Consider the following 13,066-nt stretch of genomic DNA (forward strand, 5'->3'; position numbering starts at 1 on the left):
ACAGATAATAATAATAATAATAATAATAATAATAATAATAATAATAATAATAACTGTGTTAAATGTTGACTGAATAAAGTTACTTTAATGGAGACGCTGACCGTGTTGGCCACACGGTGTCGCTGTAGTTTAACCAATTTTACATAGTACTTTATGTTTAAGGGATACTAAGGGTATTATTATTATTATCATTATTATTATTATTATTTAAACACGAAGAAATAATTTAATTTTAGCATTTTATTTTACTTGTTGTTATTATACAAGTGATGTAACAAAATAGAGATAAATAACAGAGAGATAAGAGGTGTGAAAGAGTTTCTATATTTGTCCTTGTGGCAGTAGAGATAATTCAGTCTGTTAGGAAATGTGCTCTGCTGTCTGTCCCGTAAGTGTTGCAGGGGGTGGTCAAAATGACTGAAGAGTCTCCACCACACCTGCAAAAGAGCAGTTTGCAGCCCATCACAGAGTCGGCCTTCATCAGCTTATTGGTGCTTGTGTGTGTCTAAAGCTCAGATGAAGCTCCCCCGGCAGACCACAGCAAAGTATGCCGTGATCACCACAAACTGAGTGGCAGAAAATGATCACTGAATGATCTCAGCCTCCTCAGACAAGAGAGGCTGCTCATCCCCCATCGTGCAGCCGGTGTGCTGCTCTTCCATTTAAGCATGTTCTTATTTATATGCTAATTTGTAGGATTACGCCACTACAACCTTTTTAATTCGACACTCTGCTGCATTTATCTGCCAGTTTACAAATTCTTTGTACAAATTGATTGAAATCCTGGAAGGCAAAATAGTTAAGCCTGCAGTATGTCATCTATAATTTCTAAAAAGGGGTCATTAGTTGGTGCGATCATTGGTAAAATGTCTGACGCTCTGATGCTGGGTTATTTTATATAACGCCTTTAGATTACTTATACAGAACAATTAGTGTTTAAGCAACATGTTGCTGTTTCTGCTGCTGAGTTACTTTAAAGTATTTCATGTTCAGAAATATTAATATGTGGAGGCCAAATTAATCAGATGTGTCCAGAACTTTAATTAAATTGAATTTATATAGCAGCAAATTACAAGGCACTTTATACTGGAAGGTAAAGATCCTACAGAAAAGCCCAACAATCAGAACAAGGCTGACATCTGTATTTATTATTTTTAACCACCTGGCTGTAGCCCTGAATGTTTGGCCAAGGATGTCACATTCAGGTGTGAAGGGGTGAGGTCAAAGGGCACATTTTGTCTTTCCAAACACGTGCAGCAGTTTAAGAGGAGCATTAGCTGCTGGCTCATTGTTCTTATTCTTTCGCTGCACAGATACTGAACGTGATAACATCCTTCATTAAGATGAAAGCTGATAAAAGGACACGTTTCCTATAAAGCACGCTGCAGTTACTTCCCCAGTGTGTCCACATTTTCTCCACAATTAGCAATGTTTGTATTTCCTGTCTGGGATTTAAGAAAGAAAGAAAGTGTACTTTATTGATCCCCGTGGGGAAATTCCTCTCTGCATTTAACCCATTCACTCAGTGAAGCAGTGGGCAGCCATTGGAGGGTGTAGGGACGGTACCTTACTCAGGGGTACCTCAGGGTAGCTGTTCAGGGGAATCGAACCCCCGACCTTCCAATCATGGGGCCACCATTCTACCTACTGAGCTATCCCTGTAGTAATAACACACTCGCAGCCTACATATGTACCACAGCCCTTTTAAAACTGTCTATACTGCTGTAGTTATAACTTTTGTTATAGAGTTTCATGTATAGTATATTTAATATAGTATATTACACACTGTGGCAATGCTCACAAGCATATACAAAGCGGGATGAATGAAATACTTAGATCAGCCCGTCTGGCACCAACGACCACGCCACATTCAGAGTGACTTTTAAAAGAACCTTTTTCCTGATTTTGATGTTCAGTTTGAACTTCAGCAGGTCGTCTCGGCCACGCCTCTATGTCTAAATGCACTAACGTGCTGCCACGCGGTTGGCTGATTAGAAATTTGCATTAATGAGGAGTTGAGCAGGTGTACCTAACAAAGTGACCGCTGAGTATCCTCCAGTGCAAAAGTAAGAATAAGTACTTAAACACAGCTCTTGCTGTTACAGTTAGACCTAGAAACTGTTGCTGTCACGCTTCTGTACAGAACCGCAGCAGATGAAATGAGTCAGTTAAGATGCAAATGAAGAATCTCTGCTTTAATCCGAGGGGTTGAACAAAGATCCTGCATCAACACTTGACGAACAGCTGTCATTTTATTTATCCGCGGCTCAAATTGGACAAATTAACATAATAATAAACGAGCTGTTCATTTTCAAAACTTTGTCATAAATCCAGTAAGATTATTTGTTTTGTAATCCACACATATTAAATCCACACTACAATAATTAGGCGTGTGTAAACTGCATTTCTTTGGTATTGCTTTTGACTTACTCGAGATTTCTTTAGGCGCTGTTTGAGGCCCGCTCTGCCTCAGCAGGCTGTGATTCATGAGGCAACCCTCCGATTAAACTTTGCACTACTCTCGTGCTCTTGCATATAGCAAACATGTCGACAGCTGTCTTTTTCACACTGCAGTAACATTTTGTTTTACACGAGGCAGCAGCACAGTCTCACGTCTGCTCACGTCTCCGTGGATGTGTTTTATATGTCTCCGGAGCCAACATGCGTCCTCCCGGTGTAGCGTGAACAGATGTTAGGCACGGCAGGAGACACGCTAACGTCGTCTGACAGCCAAGTGTAAAACCCATAAAACAATATGAACATTCAGAACAGAAAGAAATGGAAGGCTTCAGCTGGGCGACCCCCCGCCCTCTCTCCCCTGCACCTCCTCATCCAGACCTCCTCCCGGCCCCAAAATTATACAATAACAGGATAAATAAAACAGCATGCATTTGCACAGGGCTGTCGAGTGTTTGCTTCAGGAGGGAAACCACACACAGGATCCTTCTCTTTCAAACAGGGGAAGCTGTTGAATCTACAGCGGTGTGTAAACGGCCCAGTTTAGAGCCCTCGTCCAGTCCAGGTAAACATTGTTTCCACTTTTGGGACATCAGACGCCGCCGGCGGGAGAGCCGTGAAAATGATTCAGTCATTTCCCCCCCGCTCGCACAAATAGCTTCGACTCTTTGCTTTAGACAAACAGTTCACTCACAGCAAACACAGAGCACGGATGGAGGAAGGGAACATTAAGTTGCCATCGAATAATTTCACTCGTGATGGAAGCTCGTATTCCAGACTTTACACACACACTCACACAGTGGGAGGAAAACAACACAGCAGCACGTCGGTGGTGTGTGTGTGTGTGTGACTCTACAGGCGTCAGGGTTAATTTGGTGCTTTTATTAGTTCTGAGCAGCTGCTGTTGAGCTGAGTCGCCCTGTGGCGTGAAAACTTTCCAATTTCTTCCTCTTAGTTAAAAACAAACAACCAGCACAGGAAAACTGCATCGTTTGTTTCTTACCTCTGGGTGATTGATCACTGTGGCTACAACTGCAATGTTTTGGTATTTATGTATTCATGGTGCTGATGTCTGCGATCGATCTGAAACAGAGTTATATGTGATGGTTTTACGCTGTTATGGACATCTGGACCCACAGTGGGCCGGGCATCGTGGTTTCTAACTGACAGGTGCTGAATATAGGAAGAGATCACACTGTGCATGTCGTGATGCGGCCACTGGTGTTTGGTGTTAACAGCAGATGTAGTGACTTGATCAGACTTTGTCAGATCTGCCGTATTTCTTCGTGGCTCTGATTTTCACTGGAAACATTCCTGGGATATTCTGGTCCATACTCGCATTGCACAGCTGATGCAGATTTGTTGGCTGCACAACCATGATGTGAATCTTCTGTTCCACCACATCCCAAAGGTCTCTTTTGGATTGAGATCCGTTGACTGTGGAGGCCATTTGTACCGTCATGTACAAGATAGTTGGAGATGATTTGTGACACAGTCGACAGACATGGTCAGCAACAATACTCAGGTAGCCTCATTCTGATGCTCAGTTCGAACTTCAGAAGGTTATCTGAATGATATCTACATGACTATATGCACTGTGATTAGCCGATTAGACATTTGCAATAAGATGGACTACACCAGGTATACCTAATGAAGTGGCCAGTGAGCGTATGTTTGAGTCAGTCCCAAAACCAAAATGATCTCTTTTCAAAAGGTTTAGTTTAACAGATTAACAGGCATCTCTTATTGTCTCTAGTGATACGTATTAACATCATTTTCTGCAGTGTTAACATGCAGATGAATAGGTGTACCTAATGAAGTGGCTGGTCAGCGCTGTGATAATGTTCTCGGAGTGCATTAAAGAGAACACTTGACATCGTGGCGCACAAAGCTGTGATTAAGTGGAGTCTGTGACCTGTTAATGCGTCCTTTTAAAATGCGTTTCAGTGATCTGGACACAAGTGGAGCGCGTCATTGTCCACACCTGTTATTGTCACACACCTCCAAGCTGCCCGCTGTGGTACTTCGCACAAGCTTTTAGTGCTGTCCATTTGTGATCTGCAGTGAATCCTCCTGTAGAGTCTCCATCAACACCACCTTTCCTCAATTCTGATGATGGATTACCACCAGTTGATTGTTAAAAATTAACTGCTAAAATAGGCCATTAGAAGTATACTTCATCTTGTCTCCCTATATCATGGGTGGGCATTCTCAGTCCACGAGGGCCGGTGTCCCTGCAGGTTTTAGATCTCACCTTGGCTCAACACACCTGAATCACATGATTAGTTCGTTACCAGGCCTCTGGAGAACTTCAGGACATGTTGAGGAGCTAATTTAGCCGTTTAAATCAGCTGTGTTGGTTCGAGGACACATCTAAAACCTGCAGGGACACCGGCCCTCGTGGACTGAGATTGCCCACCCACCCCCAACCGGTCGCAGCAGATGGCCGCCCCTTCTTGAGCCTGGTTCTGCCGGAGGTTTCTTCCTAAAGGGAGTTTTTCCTCCCCACTGTCGCCCAGTGCTTGCTCAAAGGGGATCATTGGATTGTTGGGGTTTTCTGGCTTTTACTGTAGTGTTTTTACCTTACAGTATAAAGCAGCTTGAGGAGACTGTTGTTTTGCCATGATGCAATATAGTATTAAATATGACTACATTTTAAAAACATCTATTATAGCATCAAAGTAAAACAAAAAAACTAAATGAAATGAATCAAAATGTCTAATCTGGCAAAACAAGAAAAGAAAAAAGGTTTCACCTTTAAATAAAAATCCAAATCACAAACACATTCTGATTTTTGTTGTGTGTGTTTTTTTGTGTGTGTTGTCACGTATAAAATCGTTGCACTCTGTCTCGGTGTCTGCCCGGCCGGCTCCGCAAGGCTACATATGTTTATTGTGTTGCTGCTTTCTTCCACTCGTCATTCTGCCTGGGCGGAGCTCAGGCCCACGCACCTGTCTGCAATTACGCTGCAACGTGTCCTGTCTGTATGGAGACTGAGAGCTGCCAGAGTAATAATGTAGATACAGGCCTCTTTCTCCTTCTGCTGCTGTTCATGGTTCTATTCCATTGATGTTGCTATCATTTGTAAATATATTTATTTGCTCTTATTTTATCAATTTACTGTCGTTCATGTATTTAATCTTCTTTGTATTTAAATATGATTTTTTTTTAAGTAATGCCGCGAGATGGACAGTTAAATAAAGGTTTCATTGAATTAAAAAAAAGATTTAAAGATGACTGGTGGCGGAAGCAGAGCACAGACTGTCTGTGAGAATCTATCGCCATCGTGTGGTGCAGAGATATATTGCCATTGAATTTAGACAACGAAAGCTTGGCTCACAGAGCAGCTGCAACACGAACAAAAAACATTAAATAGCAACATGATATATTATATTATATTATATTATATTATATTATATTATATTATATTATATTTATAGCTGTCGAAATTAACGCGTTAATTGCGATAATTAAATTTTGGAATTAATTACGTTAGAATATTTAACTATTTAGCGCAACACGCAGATAAGTCGCTCCCATAATTCCACTTGATTTATTTACCGCGCCACTGAAAATGGAGAAGCAGGAAGCGGATGGCCTTCTGGATGGGGAATTTAAATACAAGAAGAACATAGATGGGACAATAAACAAACGCGTTGTAATTTGCACTCACTGTAGTAAAGAGTTTCAATTTCACCGTTCAAATTCGACCTTAAAATACCACCTTAATGCCAAACACGCGTTTGTCGGGGCAGCAGCTTCACCCGGCCTGCGTCAGACCACTCTTAGTGAACGCAGGCCACTCGGTAAGTCTTCTTTGGACAAACTGACCGACAATATAGCCAAATGGATAGCAAAGGACTGCAGACCGCTAAGCATTGTGGAGGACAAGGGCTTTGCGGATGTTTTAAAGGTTGCATCTCAGGACGCGTCCTACAAGCCCCCAGCGAGAAGCACAATAACAATTCGAATCCACGAACTGTATGAAACGGAGAAAAAGAAAAAAGAAGAGGCTTTAGTTCACACAGAATGCGTGGCTCTGACAGGAGACCACTGGACATCATTGAGTAATGACAATTACCTGGGAGTTACTGCGCATTTAATCACTGAAGCCTGGGGTCTGACATCCTTTGCGCTGACTATAATGAAAACGGAAGAGCGGCACTTTGCGGAGGCTTGTGCAGAGCAGTTCCAGACTGTTGCTCGCAGGTGGAGAATTGAGGAGAAGGTGACAACAGTAGGCACGGACAGTGCGCGCAATATGATCGCCGCGGCTCGCATCATGCCATTCAATCACATGCCGTGTACCGCGCACATTCTACAGAGATGCATCACAGTGAGTCTCGCAGACAGTGGCTTTGTCACTGCGCTGGCCAAATGCCGCAAAATTGTTGGCCATTTTAAGCACAGCCCAGCAAACACAGCAGAGCTGAACGCAGAGCAGGTGTCACTGGGGCGCAAGCAGGAGCCGTTGGCCCAGCACGTGCCTACGCGCTGGAACTCCACGCTGGAGATGGTGAAGCGCTTGATCCGCAACCAAACTGCAGTAACCGCGACTCTGGATAAACAAAAGCATAAACTTGTCCTCCTGACGCCTCCAGAGTGGGACAAACTCCAGAGACTGGAGACACTTCTAGAGCCCTGCAGGTGAGCCTGTCATTGTGACCATAATTGTAGGTTTAGATTAAATGTATCAAACATACATCTTAAATCAGTTTTGTTATTATGAAAATGTCTTATTTAAAAAATAAATGAAATCAAATATTTTATTAATATTACCTAGTATTAAAAAGCTTTTTTTAATTTGCTGTCTTATCTCTGTGTGTGTGTGTGTGTGTGTGTGTGTGTGTGTGTGTGTGTGTGTGTGTGTGTGTGTGTGTGTGTGTATTCCACTGCAGATATGTGACTGAACTGCTGGGAGGAGAGGCCTACGTCTCCTGCTCTGTAGTTCTACCAGCCTTCTGCCACCTGCGCCGTGTCATGGAAGTAACTGATGAGGACCCTGCATATGTGGTGAGGTTTAAAGAGAAGTTTAAGGAAGACCTTGCTTCCCGCCAGGAACATACCAACTATGCATGGCTCCAGATCGCAACTGCACTGGACCCACGTTTTAAAGACCTACGCAGTGTGCCCAAGACTGACAGAGAAGCAGTGTGGACCACACTGGCAGGCATGCTGCATGAAGACTCTCCTAGAAGATCACACACTGCAGAAGAAGGTCCAGCCAAGAAGACTGCAACCCCCCCACTGTGCTTTGCCCTGATATCTGCAGTGTGAGGTTGGATCGCTCATTCTCATCCTCACACTGATGCCACTTATTTCGGTCTTTGTTTGACATAAAAGGGCATATTTGTCACTTTATTGCAACTATATTTGCACTCTTGAGCTCCTTCATTCACTGACTGATCATAAAGTTATTACTTGCGTTATGTATTCATCCGTTTGAACATAATTAATGAAGCCACATGTAATCACTAAAATTTGTATTTTGGGTACAATAAGAGAGTTTCAGATGGAATGCTGTTTTGTTTTGTTTAAATTTCACCAACTTGCTGATGCCCACGGTTGTGAGTGCGGCTTCTTGCTGTACATGGGTGGATGGTTGTAAATCACATCACAGATGCCAAAAACCTCTCAAACCAAGCCCCCTTGCCGGTGATGCTGTGCGCAACCTCGTGACGGAGTCAAGCATATTCAAAACACCCCCTCACCTCCCGTGTCAAACTCAAATGTCAGCCTATTTCATGTGTCACTTTTGGAGCAGTTGCCATCCCGACGAGCCATGGAGAAGTTCGTGTTTGTGTTATTTTACTTATTTGGTGTTCTGGTGTGTTTGGGCACCGGTCAGCACCATCTGCGTGCACGTGTTGGACCGTGGACACACCGGATTCAGTGGGAGAATAACGGTCAGGTGTACAGTTTACTGAGCACTGGGACTCAGTATCGTTTACCAGCACAGACACGGAGACGCGCTCAGCTTCTATTGAGAGCAAACAACCAAGTGAACCCTCCGGCTGCGTCCAGTAGACCCACCAGAACCGGATCTTGGGAATTTAACGAACTCAACGGCCATTTTCAACAAAACGAGCGCAGTCAAGTGGATGCGTCGGTCCTTGGTGCTGATACGGATCAGTATATACTCGCCTCGGGACGACCTGGCACACGCAGTCAGTCCCCACCCCGCAGCCAAACCACCACAGAGGCTGTGGGATACTCCGGGTCCCTCCGGTCACAGTCCAGCAGCTCTTCAGCTCTTACCTCCGTCCAAGAGTTCTCCGGCAGCGGAGTCCCACGGGGAGGCCGTAGTGCACTTGGAGATGATACAGGTGTACAACGGGCCAGCGCGTCACAGGCAAGATCGCCGGATTTTACCCACAGCCGAAGCGGCAGAACCAGGTCCCAGAGCACGCATTCAACTGTTCGATCACCTGCCACATCAATATTGGTGACCACGGCAGAGGACGCTGGGAACGCACGTCATATAACCCAGGAGACCACGCTGGGAGACGCTCCCAGTGCGCGCGGTGTGCAAAGAGCGCACACTCTGACCAGAGTCACGCCAGAGTTAATTGTTTCTCCCACAGCACTGTACAGCAACGCTGTAGAATTACAATTTCCACGTAGCGGACCCGATGCCTCACGCACTACAGACGCGACTGACCCACGAGACCCGCACAGTATTCATCACAGGAACTCGGTTTTCTATAACGTTTACCCACCAGACCGCAGGAACAGGCTGAGTGCGCGCCCTCCACCAGGAGCCGGCTACGGGACCAGGTTCTTCCACAACGGTGAGACAGAAGCACCGCGGCAAAGACACCAACGTGTATTAACCCTTGTGTGGTGTTCGTATTTTTGTTACTCAGCCAGTGTTCATGGGTCTGGTGGACCCGCTAGAGTTTTGGCTTTCCAAATTAACACTATCAAACAATTTTATGTTAAATTACTCAACAGATGTTTACTTCATCCCAATTACAAGACATATGAACAGCAAACATGGTTAATTTTTTCCCTTTACCTTTGTTAGATCACATTTATGAATTAATGTGCTTCTCGTTTTTCTTTTATATAAAATGTTATAAATAAATCAGTTATAATCAAGTGGAGTGAGTGGAAAGACACAACACATTTACACGTGAAAAAATAATTAATTGTTTAATTTTTCTTTTGAAAAAAACTGAACACGGGTCTCACAGACCCGAACACCATACAAGGGTTAAAAAGTAGTTATGGAGAGGCACGCATCTTGAAGCTTTAGAGACATTATCACGCCCAATCAATCAAATTGGTTTGGCGCCGAAAGGAGTGCCGAGCCCCACATTTAAATCCCATCTAATGCAGATTTTAATGCATTTTAATGAGAACCGGAGTTAATGCCCCGTTATGACAAAACTAATGTCTCCCGTGCCAGAGCCTCTGAGCAAAGTTAAAATTAAATGCTTGATTGATAGACTTTGAGAGTCATTAGTGATTAGCCAGCAGTGATGGAGAAATTACTTCTGCAGCTTATGACAGTATATCTAAAGTTGTCCATTCATTATTCTTCCCAAGCAGATTCTTATTATGCTGATCTGTATAGATACAGGTTTTGTGACGTCTGCATAGTCAAATCAACACATGCAGCACTTTTCAATAAGGATGCAGTTTATTAGACAGTGTAGAACAGAGCTGTCAAACACAGAGGACAGACTCCATCAACAAAGCTTTATGTTTCATAAGTACAGGACAGTCTGGTCAGTGATCTAAGAGCACTTTTTCTTTTATTTTACACATTTATCATGTAGAAAAATTCAGATATTCTGTTAAAATTGCCCTTTGTTATCTTATATTCAGATATCTGAGGGATTAAATGTGGACATTTATGTGACTCTTGATGAGTAAAATGAGTTTGAAATCCCATTAGTGGAAAGTTGATGCCCCAGTTTTTGCCTTTAGGTTGTTTTAATCGTTTAAGTTTCTGATTTTTTTCCTCTGCAGGTCTTCCAGACTTGGTTCCTGACCCTTACTACATCCAAGCAGCCTCGTACATTCAGAGAGCACAGATGTATGCACTTCGCTGTGCAGCTGAGGAGAACTGTCTTTCCAGGTGCTTTATTGGGCTTTATATGAATCTGTCTGTCAAAAATAATTTAAGTTGTTCTTCACTGACATTTTACAATACAGGTTATTTTTGCTGTGCAGCAGAAACGTGTGACGTCAGGCAGGACAAACACATTTACATCGAGATAATAAAAGATAGGACTTCTTTGAGCCTGCCTCACTGTGTTGGCCCACATCCCATTTGGATGCTACAGCTGAGTGACAGAATGACTGGACGCAAACCTGGCTGCTGCCTGAGATTCTCTCCTCTGATCTGAGCAGCCGCTCTGCCAAATAAAATAAACTCTGAAACGAAAGGCAAAGGATTTCTGAGGTGAATGCAAAAACTGCTGAGGCAAGACCAGAAACCACCTCTGCAGTAAATCATTGCGTCTGCCGCTCGGTGAGCAGGAAATAGAGTAAACTGTGCAGTGAGGCATGTATGTGTGGAGGACAAAGACTTAAAAAGGTGGTGCAAGTCGATTCCGGCTGCGCACTGAGTGCTTAAAACCCTCCGAGTGTCATCTCGGCACACAGTGAAGGTGCTCCAGGTATCTTGGCTCATTTCCTGTTTCCTTTTCCTTCAGCTCTGCATATCACCCGAGTGTGAGTGACCTCGACTATCGAGTTCTGCTGCGCTTCCCACAGCGAGTGAAGAACCAGGGAACAGCAGACTTCCTCCCGGTGAGACCCAGGCATGAGTGGGAGTGGCACAGCTGTCACCAGTGAGTTAGAAACACCATATATGTCCTCAAAGTCACACCCCAGTTCCTGCAGAGTGATGTGTGGACACAGGATTTATAACTAACAGATAAAACATTAAAACATGTCCGAGGGAGAAGTTAATTTTAGGAAACTGTAGTTTCTCAGCCAAAGATGCCTGAGGTGAGCGTTTTAGGAACATCCACTCTGACATCCCACAGAGCCAACAGTTCAGAAACAGCTGAGAGTAGACCAAATCTCTTCATCTGTTTTAATTGGAGTAATTACACGTTTTGTTTTTTGAAAAAGGGAAACATGAGATTTAAGAGAATGTTACGTACTGTAAATACAGCAGAAAGGACGGTTTCCTGAACACATTAGCAGAGAAGATTTCTCTCCTCTTCAGGCATTACCACAGCATGGAAGCATTTAGTAACTACGACCTGCTGGATGTCTCCACTGGACTGAAGGTTGCTGAGGGACACAAAGCCAGTTTCTGTCTAGAGGACACGTCGTGTGATGCAGGAGTACGGCGACGCTTTGCCTGCACTACTCACACACAAGTCAGTTTGCACTTTTGTATCTGTGCAGGATTTTCACTGGTTACGTCTTTCTCGTAAAAACGTAAAGATTTCCGCTTTTAAAGCATCGCAGAAGCAGGTTGTGTAAGTTTGGCGTCTTCTTAGGGTCTCAGTCCTGGATGCTATGACACGTACCACGCCAACATCGACTGCCAGTGGATCGACATCACTGATGTGCCGCCGGGGAACTACATACTCAAGGTGGGTTTGCAGGACGGATTTATATTATTTATATTATTATTCACATTTCATCTCTAAATGATTGTTGTTTATTTGATTTTCAGGTAACGGTGAACCCCTCTCACCTGGTCGAGGAGTCTGACTTCTCCAACAACGAGGCTCAGTGTGACGTCAGGTACACGGGAAGCTACGTCCAGGCGAGAAACTGCAGGATCGTTGTGTAAGTCGGGTCAAGTATTCTCGATTTTCACGAGTGACTCTGGAGGTAAAAATGTTTAAAGTATTTTTTTCTTTGCTTCACAGGAGCTGACCTGACAGCAGACTGAACATCTCACAGGCAAACATGTACTTAATCTCTTCTTACTGCTCCTAATGAGCAGCTGCTGATACCATCATCTGTTTGCTTCTAAATGAATCTGTATTTATATGATTTATTGTATCCAAAGCCAGGATGGCTCAATTTGACCTTTTACTTATTTATATGAATATTCATTTTAAGTGGATTTTGTGCTGTTGGCTGTTACTGTGAGACTGACTTGGTGCTGACTGTGGGGAAGCAGTGGTGCTCCAGCTTTCCTCCATCACATCTATTAGGATTTTGTCAGAGACCAGCAAATATACCCTGAAGTAAACAGCGTGCCGCTGCTCTTATTTAAAAAGTTCAAAAGCTGTCACGTGTGGATTATTTGCAATGCTTTGCTCCAGCAGCAGTTTATAGTTTTATGTATTCTACTGAAACAAGGCTCGACTTTTAAAAGCTTTTTACTTTATGGTAAAACTTATTTAGATTTCTGAAAACAAAGGCAACCCCGACATCTAATTATTGAATTAGTCTAATTACAATTGGGAGCAAATATTTCTCAGCCTGAACTCATCTGGCTGCCCATTAACACCAGTTAACACGAGCTGAGAGGCGGTTCAGTGTCGAGCGGTACATTTCCTAAATGCTTTAGGAATAACACACCTCAGAGAAATACCTGAAACGATCCCACTTTGCTCATTAACGTCATCAAAATAGCAGCGAGAGAACGAGAGCGCTGTGACACCAGTGTGTTTTTGCGTGCTTG

At 43.6% G+C, this 13,066-nt stretch overlaps 2 protein-coding genes across 2 annotated transcripts; both read left to right on the forward strand.

Moving 5' to 3' along the window:
- Positions 1–6,031: 6,031 nt before the first annotated feature.
- LOC113015826 (zinc finger BED domain-containing protein 1-like) lies at positions 6,032–7,734 on the forward strand. Its single transcript, XM_026158178.1, has 2 exons — positions 6,032–7,104; positions 7,356–7,734. Exons 1-2 carry the CDS (start codon positions 6,032–6,034, stop codon positions 7,732–7,734), a joined length of 1,452 nt encoding a protein of 483 aa, XP_026013963.1.
- Positions 7,039–12,617, forward strand: loxl5a (lysyl oxidase-like 5a). Its single transcript, XM_026160017.1, has 8 exons — positions 7,039–7,104; positions 7,356–9,248; positions 10,435–10,543; positions 11,124–11,261; positions 11,645–11,801; positions 11,925–12,020; positions 12,104–12,219; positions 12,303–12,617. The coding sequence occupies exons 2-8, from the start codon at positions 8,240–8,242 to the stop codon at positions 12,307–12,309; spliced, it is 1,632 nt and encodes a 543-aa protein (XP_026015802.1). The 5' UTR covers positions 7,039–7,104; positions 7,356–8,239; the 3' UTR covers positions 12,310–12,617.
- Positions 12,618–13,066: the final 449 nt, after the last annotated feature.

Source organism: Astatotilapia calliptera, chromosome 23, assembly GCF_900246225.1.
Source record: "Astatotilapia calliptera chromosome 23, fAstCal1.2, whole genome shotgun sequence".
NCBI lineage: Eukaryota > Metazoa > Chordata > Actinopteri > Cichliformes > Cichlidae > Astatotilapia > Astatotilapia calliptera.

Bases quoted from the DNA above. Each gene is read 5' to 3' on its own strand.
- LOC113015826 (XM_026158178.1), top strand. From the start codon at position 6,032: ATGGAGAAGCAGGAAGCGGATGGCCTTCTGGATGGGGAATTTAAATAC. The intron at 7,105-7,355 runs GTGAGCCTGTCA...ATTCCACTGCAG, and splicing joins ACACTTCTAGAGCCCTGCAG to ATATGTGACTGAACTGCTGG.
- loxl5a (XM_026160017.1), top strand. From the start codon at position 8,240: ATGGAGAAGTTCGTGTTTGTGTTATTTTACTTATTTGGTGTTCTGGTG. The intron at 9,249-10,434 runs GTGAGACAGAAG...TTTCCTCTGCAG, and splicing joins GACCAGGTTCTTCCACAACG to GTCTTCCAGACTTGGTTCCT. The intron at 10,544-11,123 runs GTGCTTTATTGG...CTTTTCCTTCAG, and splicing joins GAGGAGAACTGTCTTTCCAG to CTCTGCATATCACCCGAGTG.